A 19354-nucleotide genomic window follows, 5' to 3' on the forward strand; every position below is an offset into this window, starting at 1 on the left:
GTTATATCCAGTTGTGAGTATTTTACCTAAACGCAAAGCCTCAATACATCCCTTCATAATACGCTTGTGAAGAGACGGTTAGTTAAATAATATAGTGTACGTTTTTCATCCGGAAATATAATGGACCAACAAACAAAACTATCTATGTGTAACCATGAACTTTTATTTATAGTCTGGTTAATCCCGTTGAGTGAGAATTACTCATAAACATGGATGGCAAAAAACATTATAAAAGACTTGATGGACGTCAACTTCATTCTATCTATAACACGAACAAAGCATTATCATTGTGTCAGGTTTAAAAAAAATGATATTCAGACGAGAATACATTATTATCAGCGAAATCAAACAATGTCTCTTCATAGTTGTGCCATCTATCTTAATGTATTTTTACGAGCGCGTGTTGGTGAACATCTGTTACAAGACGGTCCCGCTCACACACATTTTATACTCTCTCTCTCACACACACAGACACACACCCATATACACAAATACTCACACACTCACACACACGCGCATTCCCTACTCACGCTCACGGGTCGATAGACGACGAGCTAGCGACCGTGTGTTGAGATTTTATGTGCTGGCCACATACAGTGATGTCGGATTTATTTCTCATTTCTGCTAATAATGTTGTGCTCATGAAATATTCAAGAAATGAAATGTGCTAATGAGGTGGATACAATATTAATTTAGCTGTTTGAAGTATTTCAGTTTTTATTGTTTTTGACAGAAAAACTAAGATTCTCTGACAGAGAAGAGAGACAGCGAGCGATAACTAATCTCTCTCTCTCTCTCTCTCTCTGGAAGAGGATGTAAATCCATGCACAGATAACTCGATTGTTTTGAGAAAAAGACAGCACACTGAATAATTCAGAAAATAGCTTAAAGTATGTTCGTTTCTTAAAACAAAGTAGATAAAAAGATTGCTTATATTCATCAATGTGTTAGGTTAAATTGCCAGTTAAACGGATGTTTAAATTTTCCAGCCTGGATAACAGTTTCATGGCATTTGTAAGAAAACCGGATAAAAGATAAGATACTTTGATTTTTCACATCAATATGGAATCCCATCTTATTATTCGGAAATTATCACTATTGTTTGTGATTTGTTTCTTTGCACACGTCCTCAAACTATCGAAATCCCAGGAAATGGAAAGTCCGGAGAGAGGTGAGTGTTGTCAATTAATTAGTTTGAAAATAAAAGAAATTGATCTTCTATATATGGGACCGGTCGCCATAATACGGTAATGTATCAGGCCCGACAAGACGCAGAAAAATGTATATTTTGGTCTAATATATGAAATTAAGAAAATAGGGAGCAGACACTGGTGTGATAAAGGGGTCTGAGGTTTGGTCCCCCGTGGAGTAATACTGTTTTTTGGGGGATTTTTAAAATTGTTTTCTTATATTTTTTTTATTGCTTTGTCTGACATTGTTTCATACACACTTTTTTTTTATTATTTTGTATTTTGAGTAAGATCTGCGTACACTTGTTATCAGGTCTGATATCCGAATGCAATAATTGTAGTCTTGATTTAGTTAGCATTGTTGTTATGTACACTATTTTGCTTAAAATGAGAGTATTTCCACTACTACAATGAGCCCGTAACAACCTGGGTTATCACATCTGAAAGTAAGTACTCGTAAAGTAAGATAAATATATGTTTTATTTAACCAGTTAACTGCCGTGCTCTGGAAAGATATGTACTAAAATATTTGGGCAGAAAACTCGACCTTCAAATATCGATCGATTTAAATGACCTTCATCTTTACAAAAAAATCTTTCCCTTGCGGAGGTCACAGGTTTGATAGTTTTTTATCAAGATGAGGATCTAGGTGTGGATCAGTAAAATTTAAATCGATCGATATTTGAAGGTCGAGTTTTCTGGCCAATTTTTTTAAAAATACGTGTCTTTTCAGATTAAGGCAGTTAATTTGTTAAAAGAATGAATGGGATTTTGTAATCCTTGCGACGATAGTTCTACATTCAATTTGAGGCATATATTTTTTTTCACGATATAATACCCGTTTTGAGAGGATCGGTCACAAAAGTAATTTCGAAACGTACTCAAAGTGCGTTATAAGAATCTTCCAAGCCATGTAAGACATGATGCAGCTATGTGGTTTAGTGGTGTGACACTCGCGATCGGATTGGAAGATCCTGGTCCCATTACATAGTTGAGACCTTAGTAAAGGCTCTTTACTCACATTCTCTCACAACACTCAGGTGTAAAATGAGGACCTGGTTATTAACAGCGTTTTCTTTGTCGAATAAAAGAATTTGTAATTTCTTCTAACATGCTTCATGTCTCGTCCTACATGTTAAGTATTGCTGTTGGCTATAGGCCCTTGAGCACGTTTAGTGGATTTTGTGCCATATACGAAATGCTCATGTTTAATATTTCAATAGATAGTATGCGATTACCTAAGAAGCTCACAACATTGCCATCCGGAAGTAAGACGGACCAACACACAGAACTCTGTGTAACCATGAACTTTTATAGTCGGGATAAAACAGTTAAGTGAGAATTACTCGTAAACGTGTATAGGGAAAAAAAAAAAACAATAACAAAGACCTGAGTGACGTCAACTTCGTTCTATCTATACTGCATTCCTTCCATTTCCCTCCACTTCTTTCAGCAGACGATATGGAACATTATTATTTCCCATACTTAATCAATAAAAGAAAAATTAAAATCAAAGGAAGACCTTATGAACTTAGCATCCACAGCAAAAGACCGTGAACTGTGGAAGGAAATGACAGATGATTAGAGAGGCACCGAGGCGTCTCGATCGGATGATGAGGAAGCGAAAGGCCTTAAGTCAGTCAGTAAGCCAATCAATAAAAGGCGCTTATTGGGATTTCTATTATAACACAGCGTCTCTAACTCTGAGTAGTCCTTCAGAGCCGTCGGCCAATGGAGCCCGAAGATAATCCCAGTTTCCATCCATGGTGTGTAAAGGACAATAGCAATATTTTGCTTGCTACCCTTAGAAATAGGACGTCATAATATCGCAACGTACTTTCCGCCAGATCTAACACAGACTCGGCTACCCAATCATTGCTGGGTGGACAATGAGGTCGGAAAGAAAAATAATTCGACATCACTCGGGTTCGACTTCGGTCACTTTCCGTGTGAAACGAGTGTTCTACCGTAGCCTTCGTAAACTAGTGGTCCGATCGTAGCCATCGCTAACTTACAGGTAGTATGCGCTTGGCTAAGAAGCTCATAACATTGCCATCCGGAAGTATAACGGACCAACACACAAAACTGTGTGTATCCATGAACGTTTATAGTCGGGTTAATACAGTTTAGTGAGCATTACTCATAAACACGGAGTCAAAAAACAATAACAAAGACCTGAGTGACGTCATCTGCATACTATCTATAGCCTGGCAATGACCAACAAAATGAAGTCTGGCCATAATAGACAACAAATCGAGAGTTGCATTCAATAAGTCAACCAATGGAATCATTTGTTTCCTTGAGCTCTACTAACTTCAACTCATTAGACGCTGCACAAACCTTAAAAATGACGTCAAACTATAAGTCTTAGAGGGTTCTAGCGTAGCCATCGTTATCTTATAGCCTGACACTAGAACCCTCTAGGACTGGCAGTTTGACGTCACTTTTAGGTTTGTGTAGCGTCTAGTGAGTTGTTGTTAGTAGAGCTCAAGGAAAGAAGTTATTTCATTGGTCAAACTATTGAATTATACTCACGATTTGTTTTCTTTTGTGGCAAAAGACTGGCATTTTGACGTCATTTTTTGGTCAATGCCAGTCTTTTGCACAAAAGAAAACAAATCGTGAGTTGTATTCATGAGTTCAACCAATGAAATAACTTGTTTCCATGAGGTCTATTTACGACAACTCACTAGACGGTGCAAAAACCAAATAATGACGTCAAACTGCCAGTCCTTTTGGATTTCAGTGTCAGGCTACAATATAACGACGGCTACGCTACTGCCAAACGAAAGTAAAATTAAACAGTAGTTGTTGTCAAAATCGTTGCCAAGTAACCAATCTCAAATCGTTCACGGTTTGAGAAAAACCGAAATTATTTAGTTTTGTTTTTTTTTAACACACCTCACCTTACCTGTCAGCACAGCAAGTATTTTTTAAGCACACCGCCCCTACCTTGTTGTAAAGATATAATTGTAGAAATACATTTTGCGAGTGGCAGAAAATGCTCTTCACTTAAAAGAAAAACAAACGAAACGAAGGAAAAAAATTGACGTCACTCAGCGTGTTGTTATTGTTCTTAGACAGAAATATAATGTTTAGTTTTCACTAAATCATATGCACCAGAGTACAAACGTTCAAGTTTACTCATACTTTTGTATGTTGGTAGGTTAAATCCGACAGTCGATGTTATGAATATTTAACTTAAACGCATAGCATCAATAAACAAACAAAAAATAACCAAAATGTCGTAATAACAACGAACAGCGAATATCTGCCGTTTCGAAAAGGCTTTTGTTATAACACAGAGAGTCAGGATCATTGATATTTTATGTGACCCGGCGTACCAAAGCGGTATTAGTAAACTCCAAGTTGCTTTGGAAACAAGGACCGTAGAATGAGACCTTCGTCACCCCATTCCACGGCAGGTATAGTTTGGGAGCAGATATTGGTTTAAAATCATGAGCTAGATTGACTTTAATATAGGCGTGCTTAATAGGAGACAATAGTGTTCAAATTACTGGTTCCAATCTCCTTGAAAGTGTGGAACAAAATAAACCTATTAAACCTGTTATCCGTTCGTTAACCATACGATAATAATAATAATAATAATAATAATAATAATAATAATAATAATAATAATAATGATAACAATAACAACAATAATGATAATGATAATAATAATAATAATAATAATAATAATAATAATAATAATAATAATAATAATAATAATAATAATAATGATAATAATAAAAACAATTATAATAATAGTAATAACAATATTATAGGAGAAAATGAAGGTAGAAAGAGAAAAGAAAAGAAAACATTGCGGCTATGTAGATATGGAGCTAATAAATTAGAGAGCAAAATACTACAAAGAGAAGGGCATCGGAGTGGAATGAAATTAATTGGACAAGGAACGTAGCTTGTGTGTCCTGTGAATGTTAAAGATTAATAAACATGACTTCCACATTCCTTGTGTTAACAGTTCATATTATGTGAAGGTCCGAGCAGATGTGGGCATAGCCATCGTCAGCGTAGCAATGCTATGCGCGTAGTTAAAATATACATAACATCCACCAGCCGGATATATCGTACCAACACATAAAAATATGTGTAATCTTAAACGTTTATAGTCTGATTGTGAGGTTTTCAACTAGACGCATAGCATCAATAGAAGGAATGAAGCTGACGTCGCTCGGCTCTTTGTTATTGTTTTAAGCCAGCCATTTTATAGGTAATTCTCATTAAATCCCATCAATCAGACTTTCAAGGTTACACATAGATTTTTGTTTTGGTACGTAACATCCGGCTGGCGAATAGTGTCGGATTTTTGGCAAAGGGCACAGCATCAATAGCCTGATACAAGGACTTCTATTTAGACGTCAATTGGATTCAATAGTCTGATGTCATGTCGCCCAGCAACGGCGAGCAGCGTGGTTCTAAACAAAGAAAATTGGTACTTTTTATTCTTCATGCTGACTCGAACTTTACATTTGTCATGGGATCAGAATGAATAAAAGTCAAAGCATGATCATACTTAGAATGTTTTTTCTCCTCTGGATACACTTTTATGTCGTCAGAGAAATATTTCATAAGGGCGTCCCCCATTGTTCCGATAGTTTATAGACAGTTACTAAGTTACTATGCGTCATTATGAGTGAAGTGGCAGCATGACTGTTGAAGCCAATACTCTTCAACAGTCGTAACGTCACTTCCTTCCTAATGACGCATGGGAACTTAGTAACACTGGCTCTAAACTATCGGAACAATGGCGGACGCCCGTATGAAATATTTCTCCGGCAAGGATAAAAGCGTATCCAGAGGAAAAAAAAAAACACATAAATTTGATCATGTTTTGACTTTTACATATTCTGATCACAAGACATATGAAAAGTTCTAGCCAGACGAATAATAAAAAGAAATGATTTTCTTTGTTTAGAACCAAGATGGCCGCCGTTGCCAGGCGGCGTGACATCAGACTACTGAATCCAATTGTGGTTTGTTAACCACCTTGTTAATGGGAATGATCTATATTACCTTTCCATGTGCTCGAGGTCATTGGTCACATTGCAAAATGTGCTCAAAATAACCTACATAATGAAAAGTGCTCACAGCTTTTGTAATATCTAGCATCACGATTGGTCATTTTCTTCAGCTTGACACATGAGTATAGATAGTTCGAAGATGACGTCACTCAAGTCTTTGTTATTGTTTTTTGCCATCCGCCTTTATGAGTAATTCTCACTAAACTGTATTAACCAGACTATAAACGTTCATGGTACACAGTTTTATGTGTTGGTCCGTTATACTTTCGGATCGCAAATTGTTGTGAGCTTCTTAGTCAAGCGCATACTATCTATATTTACAATTTTCATAAACAATGCAGCGTGTTTAAATTTGTTAAGAAATTTCCAATCGTTGGACAGCAACAAATCATGTGATTTATGACTCGGTTGGACCGTCGCCATCGTTAACTTCTCGCCTGACACTGTACCCACCATGACTTATAGTTTGACGTCATTTTTAAGGTTTGTGCGCCCGTCTAGTGAGTTTTCGTTAGTAGAGCTCAAGGAAACAAGTGATACCATTGGTTGACCTATTGAACACAACTCACGATATGATTTCTTTTGTGGCCAAAGACTTCTCCCATGACGTCATTTTTTTGGTCAGTGTCAGGCTATCAGTTAACGATGGCTACGGTTGGAACCTGAACAGAGACCTCTCCCAATGTCCTTAGTAATGCCTAAGGAAACAAATGATCCGATTTGTTGGATTGTTGAATGCAACTCATGATTTGTTTTCTTTTGATGGTCTGGCACATTGCATTTTGGCGTAATTTTTTTTGATCAGCGCCTGGCTATGAGTTTACGAAGGCACCGGTTCGAGAGCGTTCGAATGTGTGTCACGAATCCAATGTTTTGATTGGTTAATGGTCATTTGGTTAGGGGTTAGATTTTTTTTTTCAATATAAAAGTGAACAAAAGTCACAAATCACACGACACAGAGAAAACAATCAGACACATGGATAACAGTCCCGTATGAGTGGTGCTTTATAAATGTCATTAGTCACTGATCAAGGGACAGAAACAAGAAGTAACAACAAGATATGAAGTGAATAGAAAAGTGCCAGAAGACAATAGAGAATAAAAATTTTTCGCGGCGGTGGTGGGGTTCGAACCTGCGACCTTATTGGTACGACAACTCCGCCTGGCAGGTGAGAGCGTGGCTCTACCGTGTGAGCTATCCACGAACACAAAAATATTCGTTTCAAACCCAAAGTCATTACTAGATCCCTCTCTCACCCACTTCTTGAGACCGCCGATTCGTTCGTACACCACCATCGCGAATAATTTTGACCAGCAGTTAAGCTTAATAGCCAATATTCTCAACACAAACATATAACATAGAAACGATTGAGACATTGAGTATGCTCCGGTGTATGGGGTGAATTTTTAATTCAGAAAAGTGAGTGGAGCAGGCACTTATGTTGGTAACAACAAGATATGAAGTGAATAGAAAAGTGCCAGAAGACAATAGAGAATAAAAATTTTTCGCGGCGGTGGTGGGGTTCGAACCTGCGACCTTATTGGTACGACAACTCCGCCTGGCAGGTGAGAGCGTGGCTCTACCGTGTGAGCTATCCACGAACACAAAAATATTCGTTTCAAACCCAAAGTCATTACTAGATCCCTCTCTCACCCACTTCTTGAGACCGCCGATTCGTTCGTACACCACCATCGCGAATAATTTTGACCATCAGTTAAGCTTAATAGCCAATATTCTCAACACAAACATATAACATAGAAACGATTGAGACATTGAGTATGCTCCACTCAATTAAAAGAAGGGATTAAATAAAGAGGAGATACGTTTAGGATATTTGTTGAAAGATGTAATTCTGTCTAAAAGGAAAAATAATATAATTCAAATAACTGTGGCAATTTGGAATAATCTAAAGTTTGAGAGAAAATGATTCTAATTCAATTAATAGTTTTATGAACGCTGATAGATAACTTACAACCAGCATGTTTGACTTTGATGAATGATGTAACATGACATTGGATAATATTGCATTTTGTATATCAATTATTTGAAATTCTAAAATGTACAAAGTTGGTCATGCCAAATGAATGTAAATGAGTTAATTATGCTACGAATATTGAATATGACACTTATTTATGTATTAGATATTTAATACTCAAGATTATCAATTAACATTGAATTCTGTTTATCCAATTAATAATAATAATAATAATAATAATAATAATAATAATAATAATAATAATAATAATAATAATAATAATAATAATAATAATAATAATAATAATAATGCTGAAAACTTATATAGCGCTATACTCCGAGACACCAGACTCTAAGCGCTTAAATTACAAATTACTTTGGCTGAAACATAATCATTTACACACACAAGCACACACACACAACATAACACACAACACAAACCAAACCTATCTTGCTTCTTATACCATCTACTAAAATCAAAACAGATATGTTTTAAGCGAACGTTTAAAAATAGACAAAGATTCTTTTTCACCAATGCTCTGCGGTAAGGCGTTCCAAATAGAGGGTCCGAAACGAGAAAAGGATCTCATTCCAGCATTTTTCCGAATTCGAGGGACAACTAGTTTTGTGGAATCACTGGCCGAACGTAAGGGGCGGGGTTTTGAATATCTTTCAATTAGTTCCGAAAGGTAGGAAGGGGCAGTACCTTCAAGACAACACTAAAACACAAGCTTTGAATTTAATCCTATTCCCAACAGGCAGCCAATGCAGTCATGAAGTAGAGGTCCGGCAGAGTCGCACCTACGCTTCATGAATACTAGTCTGGTAGCGCTGTTTTGGACAATCTGAAGACGTTTCAGATTGTATTGCGAAACGCCAAACAACAGAGCATTACAATAATCCAATTTCGATAGTACGAGGGACACAACCAGGTGCTTGGTCACATCCTCGGATATGAACCGTCTAATGGAAGCAATCTTTTTTAGTTGGAAAAAGAGAGATCTAACCAAATTATTAACCTGATGCTCCATCGACAGTCCAGAGTCTAAGAATGTGCCAAGGTTTTTCACTTTGTCAACAATTTGAATGGAGGCATCCCCAACTTCAAATCTGTTTCACTTTTCCACTTCCTGTTCCCCACATGCAGCACCTCCGTCTTATCATCATTCAGTTTCAGTCTGTTCTCATTCATCCATTTCTTAACACTTTGGATACAATTTTTATTATTGTCTGATACTTCTTGTAAATTTCTCGTATTGGAAACGCAGTACAATTGCGTATCGTCAGCGTATTGATGGTAAGACAGACTTCCGATGATTTTAGACAGAGGGCCAAGGTACAGAACAAAAAGAACGGGTCCAAGTACTGAACACTGGGGAACCCCACAATAAAGAAAGATTTCCTCAGATCTATATTCATCCACCGTACTGTTTACGATTAAACAAATATGACCTAAACCAATCAAGCGCTGCACCAGACACGCCATAAGTAATTTCAAGACGTTTGAGAAGAAGATTGTGATCAATAGTATCAAAAGCAGACGATAGGTCAAGCAAATTCAGCAAAGAACATGGACCATTGTCTATAACAGAGAGGAGATCATTAACAATCCTAAAAAGTGCGGTTTCCGTCGAATGATGTTGCCTATAAGCAGACTGAAATTTTTCTTCAAGACAATTATTTTTAAGATGAGACAGTATTTTTTTCAAAACAAGCTTTTCTAAGATCTTAGAGAGAAAAGGAAGATTAGAGACAGGGTGATAGTTTTTTAAGTTCTCTTTATCGAGATCATGCTTTTTCAAAAGGGGTTTTGACATGAGCAACTTTGTAAATGTCTGGTACAGCACCTGACTGCATCGAATTATTAACAATACATGTAAATGGTGTTAAAATTACATCAATGCACTTTTTTAGAATGGCAGTATTTACGGGGTCTAAATCACAACTTTTAGTTGGAGACGACATAATGCAATCACACAAGTCAGCTTCAGTAATCTTTGAAAAATGTGTTAATGAATCACCATGAAACTTGTCAAATGTTGTATGGATCGATTCAGACGAGAGTTCTTTCCTGATTGTATCCGTTTTTTCTTTAAAATATTGACCAAAGCGAGTTGGTAGATCTGCAGTTCCTTGGTCAAGGCAAAGAATTGTCTCGAATGTCCCACGTTTTTCAGGCTGTCTTCATAGAATTTCTTTTTGGCCCTGAAATTGACGGCTTTCGCATCATTTCTAGCCGCGATGTACCGCTTCTTATCGACAGCATCTCTGGACTTGAGCCATTTTCTTTCTGCCCACCTCCTGGCTAATCCATTCAATTGATAAATAGTATCTATGCATAAAAGTTACACAGAGCAGTTATGGGAATTTAGAAACTATTACCACTTCAACGATAGGATACGATACGATACGATAATTAAAACCAACAAATGCAAGATGATAATACTAATAATAGTGGTAAAATTAATGAAATATGATACAATCAACAATAACATCACATCAGCAATAATAGATCGAACAAAATTGACGTCATTCAGCTATTTGTAATTGTTTTTAAGCCAACCATTTTATGAGTAGTTCTCACTAAATTCTATCAATCAGACAAAAAACGTTTAAAGTTACACATGATTTTGTGTGTTAGTGCATTTGGTATATCCGACTAGCGGATGTATGAGTATTTTGTCTAAACGCACAGCAGTGTTTTCAGCAAATGAAGACCATGTTAATATCGTTGTCTTGAAAGTACCGCCCCTTCCTACCTTTCAGAACTAATTGAAAGATATTCAAAACCCCGGCCATTACGTTCGGCCAGTGATTCCACCAAACTAGTTGTCCCTCGAATACGGAAAAATGCTGGAATGAGATCCTTTTCTCATTTCGGCCCTCTGTTTGGAACGCCTTACCACAGAGCATTCGTGAAAAAGAATCTTTGTCTATTGTTAAACGTTGGCTTAAAACATATATGTTTCGATTTTAGTAGATGATATGAGAAGAAAGATGTGGTTTGTACGCTGTGGTGTATATATATATATATATAGATAGTTCGAAGATGAAGATATATATATATGTATGTGTGTGTGTGTGTGTGTGTGTGTGTGAGTGTGTGTGAATGAGTATGTTTCAGCCAAGGTGATTTGTAAATTATGCGCTTAGAGTCCGGTGTCTCGGAGTTATAGATAGAATGCGCTTGGCCAAGGAGTTCACAACATTGCCATCTGGAAGTATAACGGACCAACACAAAAACTCTGTGTAACCATGAACTTTTATAGTCTGGTTAATACAGTTTAGTGAGAACAACTCACAAACGCGGATGGCAAAAACCATAACAAAGGCCTGAGTGACGTCATCTGCATACTATCTATAGCGCTATTTTAGTTTTCAGCATTATTATCATTTATTATTATTAATACCCTATTCATTGACAATAATAAAGATGGGAATTAATAATTTACTAATGTTCCTGTTTCAGCAAATGAGTTTATTGAAACTATATTATCACTCGGTGTAACAAAAAAGCATTGGGCCCACTGATCTTTATTCTCATTTAGTCTGATAGATTTGAACATTTCACACATTTTACTTGTCATTCCAGCCGAGCACGAAAAGCGTCTATTATACGATATCTTCATCAAGAAAGGCTACAACCCATTGATCCGGCCTGTCCATCACAGTAACGATTCCCTGGCCATCGAATTCAGCTTAGCTCTCAGCCAGATCATCGATGTGGTGAGCCGTCTATCTCTCTATCTCTCTCTCTCGCTCTCTCTCTCTCTCTCTTTCTCTGCCTGTCTCTCTCTATCTATCTCACTCTCCCTCTCTATCTCTCTATCTCTCTATCTCTCTATCTCTCTTTCTCTCTCTCTCTTTATCTCTCTCTCCCTCTCTCTCTATTCCTCTCTCTCTCTCTTTCTCTCTCTTTCTTTCTATCTCTCTCTCTGTCTCTCCCTCTATATCTCTTTCTTTGCCTTTCACATTATCATGAACACCACCACCACTACCATCACCATCATCATCATTCCTACCACCACAACCACAACCATCCTCCCCAACCTCTTCCTCCTCCTCCTCCTCCTCCTCCTCCTCCTCCTCTTCATCATCATTATTATCATCATCATCATCATCATCATCATCATCATCATCATCATCATAATCACCATCACCACCACCACCACCACCACCGCCATCACCACCACCTTCACCATCATCATCCTCATCATCATCATCATCATCATCATCATCATCATCATCATCATCATCATCATCATCATCAATATCACCTCAATATCATCACCACCACCACAACTAGCGCCACCACTACCATCCTCATCGTCATTATCGTTACGACTCTCGTCAATATTGCTGGTATCACCCCATTAACACAGAGATGTTACTATTCTAAATCTTAGGACGAGAAGAACCAAATGATGAAGACCAATGTCTGGCTACAAGTGGTATGTAATTTAATCTCTCAATATTTATACAGCCGAACTGTGAAAGAAAAAAGTATAACCCAAATATTTAAAATTATGACCAGAAATATCATCCTTTAAATATCAATCAATTAAAATGACTCTCACCTTTTCTAAAATTCTCAAATCTGGAAGTTCCAGGTTTGAAAGTTTTTGCCAATATGAGAGTCACATTAATACATTGATATTTCAAGGAAGAGTTTTCTGACCAAAATTTTAAATACGAGTATCTTTTTTCTCAGAATATGAGCAGAATTAGTGATGATTATGAATAACAAAAAGAGCATTTTATAAAGCGTTATGCCAGATCGCTTTACATGTAAAAATAATCACTTGTTTTTTTTGTTTTTTGTTTGTTTTTTTGTTTGGTTTTTTTGGACACTTGTATTTATCATTTTGGCTACAAAATCTTAATCGGAGAAGAGATCCATGTTAAAATGTGTTAAGCATAACGTATTTATGTTTTTTCACTTAGTAATGAACAAAAATGAATACAACAGCTTTATAAAAAATTCACAAATGCCAATCACTGGCCAATAACAAAACCAGTATTAACGTTAATATAATATCACTTTAAATTTGGACAGAAGGCAGGGGAGATATTTTAAACATCTAGTCGGCAAAATTTAAAAATAAAAACCAAGTGGAAACGAAATCAAAAAATAGCGTATTGGTGTTTTCTTCTTTTAAAAAACTGTCCTCAATATTCAGTTTGTACTAATATACAGTCCACAACTTCTAGTAGCTTAGTGTCATGTTCATTGCTACTCTGACTTCATGACAATATAATAAACAAATCTGGCTAATTGTAAAAACGATAACTTCCGATTAGTATCTATCCTTCAAGAAGTATTTTTGCTGATGTTTAGAAACAAAATAATTTACGATGTTTACCTTCACGGCGTGATGATGACAAGCTAGTTTGATGAAGATGTATAATTTTTTAATTCCTCCCTATCGATTTCATTTGTATCATAACACAATGTAATACCTATCTAATTATTTATCTATCTATCTATCTATCTATCTATCTATCTATCTATCTATCTATCTATCTATCTATCTATCTATCTATCTATCTATCTATCTATCTATCTATCTATCTACCTATTTATCTATCTATCTATCTATCTATTTATCTATCTATCTATCTATCTATCTAACTATCGATTATTTTTCTATCTGAACATATATTTATCTATCTATCTTAAAAACATCTTCTCACTCTTCTCCTTTCTTTCGCACTTTCTCTCTCTCTCTCTCTCTCTCTCTCTCTCTCTCTCTCTCTCTATCACACGCGCACACACACATGCACACACACACACACACACACGGGTTCTCTCTCCTTTTTCTCCTCCTCCTCCTCCTCCTCCTCCTCCTCCTCCTCCTCCTCCTCCTCTCTCTCTCTCTGTCTCTCTCTCTCTCTCCCTCCTTTTCTCTCATATTCTCTCTTTACACAGACACATATACCTTCTCTCTCCTCCCTCTAATCTCCCTTTCAGTATCCTCTCTTCTCTCTCTCTCTCTCTCTCTCTCTCTCTCTCTCTCTCTCTATATATATATATATATATATATATATATATATATATATATATATATATATATATATATATATATATATATTTCTATCTCTCGTTCTCTTGTTCTCTTGCACACTAGACTAATCACTGTGTTGTAGTATTAGACATTGAAACAATCATTATATATTAATTATCTCCACATCTCCCCATGGTTTAGTATTGGAACGACTTCCAGCTGACATGGGATCCTGTTTACTACGGCAACATCGAAACCATCTACCTCAACCCTGAAAAGATATGGGTTCCTGACTTTGTTTTATTTAACAAGTAAGAATATTGTTATTTTTAGTTTTCGTCTTATCTTCCTTCTCCTCTTCTTCATGCTGCTACTCCTCCTCTTCCTCCTTCTTCTCCTTCTTCTTCTTCTTCTTCTTCTTCTTCTTCTTCTTCTTCTTCTTCTTCTTCTTCTTCTTCTTCTTCTTCTCCGTTTTCTTCTGCTTTTCATCATCATCATCATCATCATCATCATCATCATCATCATCATCACGATCATCATCATCATCATCATCATCATCATCATCATCATCATCATCATCATCATCATCATCATCATCATCACCGAAGACTGGTACTGGGTAAAATGGAAATACTTATTTCATTTTTTTGGGATAAACCTAAATGACAAAAGACCTTTTTTGTTGTCTTATCAACATATTATGTCAATTCTCTCCAATGGAACATAAAACTTTTACTAAAGTCTCAAACATTTACATTTTCTTTTTGAAGCATCCGGCTTAACTCAGTTTTTTAAATTTAATACATTGTTTAGACTATCTGTTACACATTTCATGGAAAATTCAGGGATTAGTCAATAATTGACAACAACAATCCGTCGTTTTTACTTATTCTAAGAAAGACTCATATCTTATATCTTGTATTTCAGTGCCGATGGTAACTTTGAAGTGACCTACAAGTCCAATACCATCATAGAACACGACAGTACCGTTTACTGGATTCCTCCGGCCATCTACAAAAGTTCCTGCTCCATAGACGTGCAGTATTTTCCCTTCGACCAGCAGATTTGTGAGATGAAATTCGGGTCATGGACCCACAAAGGCAAAGCTCTGACTTACACATTTTATCTAAATATGGATCGCCTCGATCTGGGCGATTACTTGAAGAGTGGTATTTGGGACATTATCGATTGCCCTGGTCGTATCGATACCCTCAAAGATGAAGTCAACGGGGAGGAAAAACAAATTATTGTGTTTAAATTTATCTTGAGACGAAAGACTTTATTTTATACTGTTAATCTAATCATACCTTGTGTATTGATCTCATTCGTCAGTGTTTGCGTTTTTGCTTTACCAGCTGATGCAGGAGAGAAAATCACACTTTGTATCTCCGTTCTTCTAGCATTGGTTGTGTTCCTGTTGCTAGTTTCAAAGATTCTTCCCCCGTCTTTGACAATCCCCCTCATCGCTAAATATTTACTATTCACCTTCATAATGAATCTCATCGCTATCTTCTCCACCGTCGTCATCATCAACAGAAACTACCGCACCCCTCGAACTCATCAAATGCCCCATTGGATTCGCGTTATATTCATCAGAGAGCTCCCAAAATATTTGTTCATGGAACGACCAGATCACCACGAGAGATGGGAAGGGAAGCCACCTACACCACCTTCATCAATGTTCTCCACACTTGACGGCCGAAGAGATAACTTCAACGCCAGTCGCAACAATGATTTTCTTGAGCTGACCGAAGTACACCACCCTCACTGCAAGTTGACGACGCCGAGTAGCACCAAGAAAGATTCGAGTGGCGGGTACTCCAACTCGAGCAGTGAGACCCATCTTCATCGTCAGTTCGCCAAAGCTTCCCCCGTTAGACAAGACAGCTCAGATTCTTCCAGCCAGTTTACCATGACCCCAGAGCTATACAAAACAATTGAGTCCATCACTTTTATTTACCACCATCTTAAAGCAGAGGAGGAATACGAAGTTGTAAGTTTTAAGTAATCAAATAATTAAAGGCATCGATTTTGTAGACATTACTAGCTATCTGAGTGTATAATTGTTATTTATATGTATGCTGGATAACAATTCACATTGTTTACCTGATTTTTGAAATATAAATTTTACTACTCATTATTTATCTATTTACATATTTATTATTATTATTATTATTATTATTATTATTATTATTATTATTATTATTATTATTATTATTATTATTATTATTATTATTATTATTATTAACTTTTATTTACGTCTTTTGTATTATTTTTAATTTATTATTTATTTACTTATCTATCTATATTTCGGATGGCTTTAATTCCTGGGTTTATAAGACAAAATACAGAAAGGTCTAAATAAAAATGATGTAAGTTGAACATTTCAGATTTTAGAGACTTGTGTTGAGACAAGTAACATAAAGGATGCCAATTAGGAAGTACCTTACAAAAACATGGGCAGGCATTTTGATTGATATATTTTTTTCTTTTAACCAACCAGACACTCTGATTCTTAGAAATAACGGAATATAATTTAAAATATGCATTATAAAAACAATAAAAGTCACATAGAAAACTGTAATATCTCTGTGCTTAAGTGAACACAAAGCTATCAGAAGCTGGTAATTGTATTATTATTAAAACATTCTTTATCATCATAAGGTTCTTCTTCTTCTTCTTCTTCTTCTTCTTCTTCTTCTTCTTCTTCTTCTTCTCCTCCTCCTCCTCCTCCTCCTCCTCCTCCTTCTTCTTCTTCTTCTTCTTCTTCTTCTTCTTCTCCTCCTCCTCCTCCTCCTCCTCCTCCTCCTCCTCCTTCTTCTTCTTCTTCTTCTTCTTCTTCTTCTTCTTCTTCTTCTTCTTCTTCTTCTTCTTCTTCTTCTTCTTCTTCTTCTTCTTCTTCTTCTTCTTCTTCTTCTTCTTCTGCTTCTCATTACTATTATCATTATTATCATTACTGTTATCACTATTAATTATTATTATTATTATTATTATTATTATTATTATTATTATTACTACTATTACTATTATTATTATTATTATTATTATTATTATTATTATTATTATTATTATTATTATTATATTTACTATTACTATTATTATTATTATTATTATTATTATTATTATTATTATTATTATTATTATTATTATTATTATTATTATTATTATTATTATTATTATTATTATTATTATTATTATATTATCATTATATTTAAAAACATTTTTTTTCATACAGATCCTTGAAGACTGGAAGTACGTAGCCCGAGTCTTGGATCGTCTTCTTCTTGTCATCTTCCTGTCGGTCACTGTGGCGGGAACCGCTGGGATTTTACTGAACGCGCCTCATATTTTAGAATACGTCGATCAGGAAAAAATCATTAACGACATCAAGAACAAACATAACCCTGCTGAGTAGTAACGGCATTGGATTTTTATTATGTAACAAGATGGTCTACGGGCGGGGTTTTAAATCAGTTAACGACATGCAGTACTCTGGAAATACATCTATTTAAACATGTTTCCTTCAAAAACCGATCAAGTTGCAAACCTCTTCGTTATAAAACGTATCACTGTCATTATGCTATATTATACGCATACACACACTCTGAATCTGCAAAGATGCCTTAAACAAACATTCATATCCCAAATAAATCAATAAGGCATGGAAGTGTAGTGTCTTTTAAATCGATCGATATTTGAAGGACGAGTATTCTGGCAAAATTTTTAAATACCTTTCTTTTTTCAAGAGCACTGCATTAAACTACATAAAATGTGCAATAATTGATAACAATAAACTTCTCTTAAACTTTAAGTCAAGATAGCAACATTGTTGGTGGTGTGGTGCTAAAGCTGTGTCAATACAGTAAATTGTATTTGTTTTACCCTTACTTATATTTGGACGCGCTCTGATGTGCTCGATGAATTAGTACAATACCGAAAGACAGTATTCAAAGTAGAAAATGATATTGAATATAATATATCTTGGTTTGTTTTTGTTTATAATGTTTGTTTTGTTTGTTTGTTTTTTTTTTTATCTCATTGCTCCATACCATGCTCTGAATAAATACATATTATTTAAAATCTTGGCCAAAAAACGCTGCCTAATAATGTTGATCGATTAACACAACACTCATCTTGGAAACACAAATCTTTAACCTGGGATTTCGGAACTCCCAGTTTTGAGAGTTTTTCGATATTTGAAGGACAAATTTTCAGGCCAACATTTTTATTACGGTTTTTTTTCCAGACTACTGTCGAATTGTAACAACCTACGGCCAGTCATTGAACTCACCTACTGGGTTCTTCGTCTTTTAGATATGTGACCCACCGTCGTAAGCCGGTATTTACAAGAGAAGGAAACTTAATTTTAAGTTTAGACCATGAAATTTAAGTAATATTGATTTGTTTTACCTATTAATAAGAATGAGTGCAAGTTCATCAACTGTAAAGAGCTAAAAGTATATGATGAGATAAATTACAGTGGATATGACTTGTGATTTCCAATTTTGGCGCAATTTTTTTCTTATCAAATTGTCAAATTTCTAATTGACAAAATTAAATTAGGTATCAGGCACTGGTGTGAGATAAAGATCTGAAAAGGAGTGAATGAAACACTGCCAGTAAAAGCAATAAAGAAAAATACAAGGAAACAACGCATCGCATCAAAACAGCCTGCTGCACTGCGGATCAGAAAAAATGCAAGAAAATACTAAAATATCCCAGACATTCAGCCTGATTTTATTAGATGTGTTTTTCCTTGTATTTTTCTGACCCTCAGTCTGACAGGCTGGGGTTTTTTGTTGGTTTTTTTTATTTTCTATTTTTTTTCTTGATTTGTCTGGCGGTTTTTCATACACACTTTTTTCAGATATTTGTCAAATTTCTGATGATTTTAACTCCAAAATTCAATCATGTCGCCTGACTTAGGCTGTAAACTGAGTGCATTCATTTTCCTCTCCTGTTCGTAAATAATTAGTGTGATATAGACGCTATACCTTTCTGTAATTTACTCACAACAAACACATGAAACAGACCCAGCAAACAAAACTCCGTGTACCCTAAAACGTTGATATTACTATTCAAACATCTATTTTGTGAGAACTGATCATCCAAGAACATTCTAAGAACAATAACAAAGAA

The 19354-nt window shown here is 35.7% G+C and overlaps 1 protein-coding gene across 2 annotated transcripts; it reads left to right on the plus strand.

Moving 5' to 3' along the window:
- Positions 1–509: 509 nt before the first annotated feature.
- Positions 510–18309, plus strand: LOC144965768 (acetylcholine receptor subunit beta-like 1). Of its 2 annotated transcripts, XM_078901452.1 has the most exons (7): positions 537–675; positions 811–1171; positions 11803–11936; positions 12617–12661; positions 14417–14526; positions 15143–16208; positions 17451–18309. In XM_078901452.1, the coding sequence occupies exons 2-7, from the start codon at positions 1063–1065 to the stop codon at positions 17628–17630; spliced, it is 1644 nt and encodes a 547-aa protein (XP_078757578.1). In that variant the 5' UTR covers positions 537–675; positions 811–1062; the 3' UTR covers positions 17631–18309. The 2 variants fall into 2 exon arrangements, with proteins under 2 accessions (XP_078757577.1, XP_078757578.1); XM_078901451.1 differs by having other exon boundaries at positions 510–1171.
- Positions 18310–19354: the final 1045 nt, after the last annotated feature.

This window comes from Berghia stephanieae, chromosome 2 (genome assembly GCF_034508935.2).
Source record: "Berghia stephanieae isolate SIO BIC M18660-M18661 chromosome 2, UCSD_Bste_1.3, whole genome shotgun sequence".
In the NCBI taxonomy this organism is placed as follows: Eukaryota; Metazoa; Mollusca; class Gastropoda; order Nudibranchia; family Aeolidiidae; genus Berghia; species Berghia stephanieae.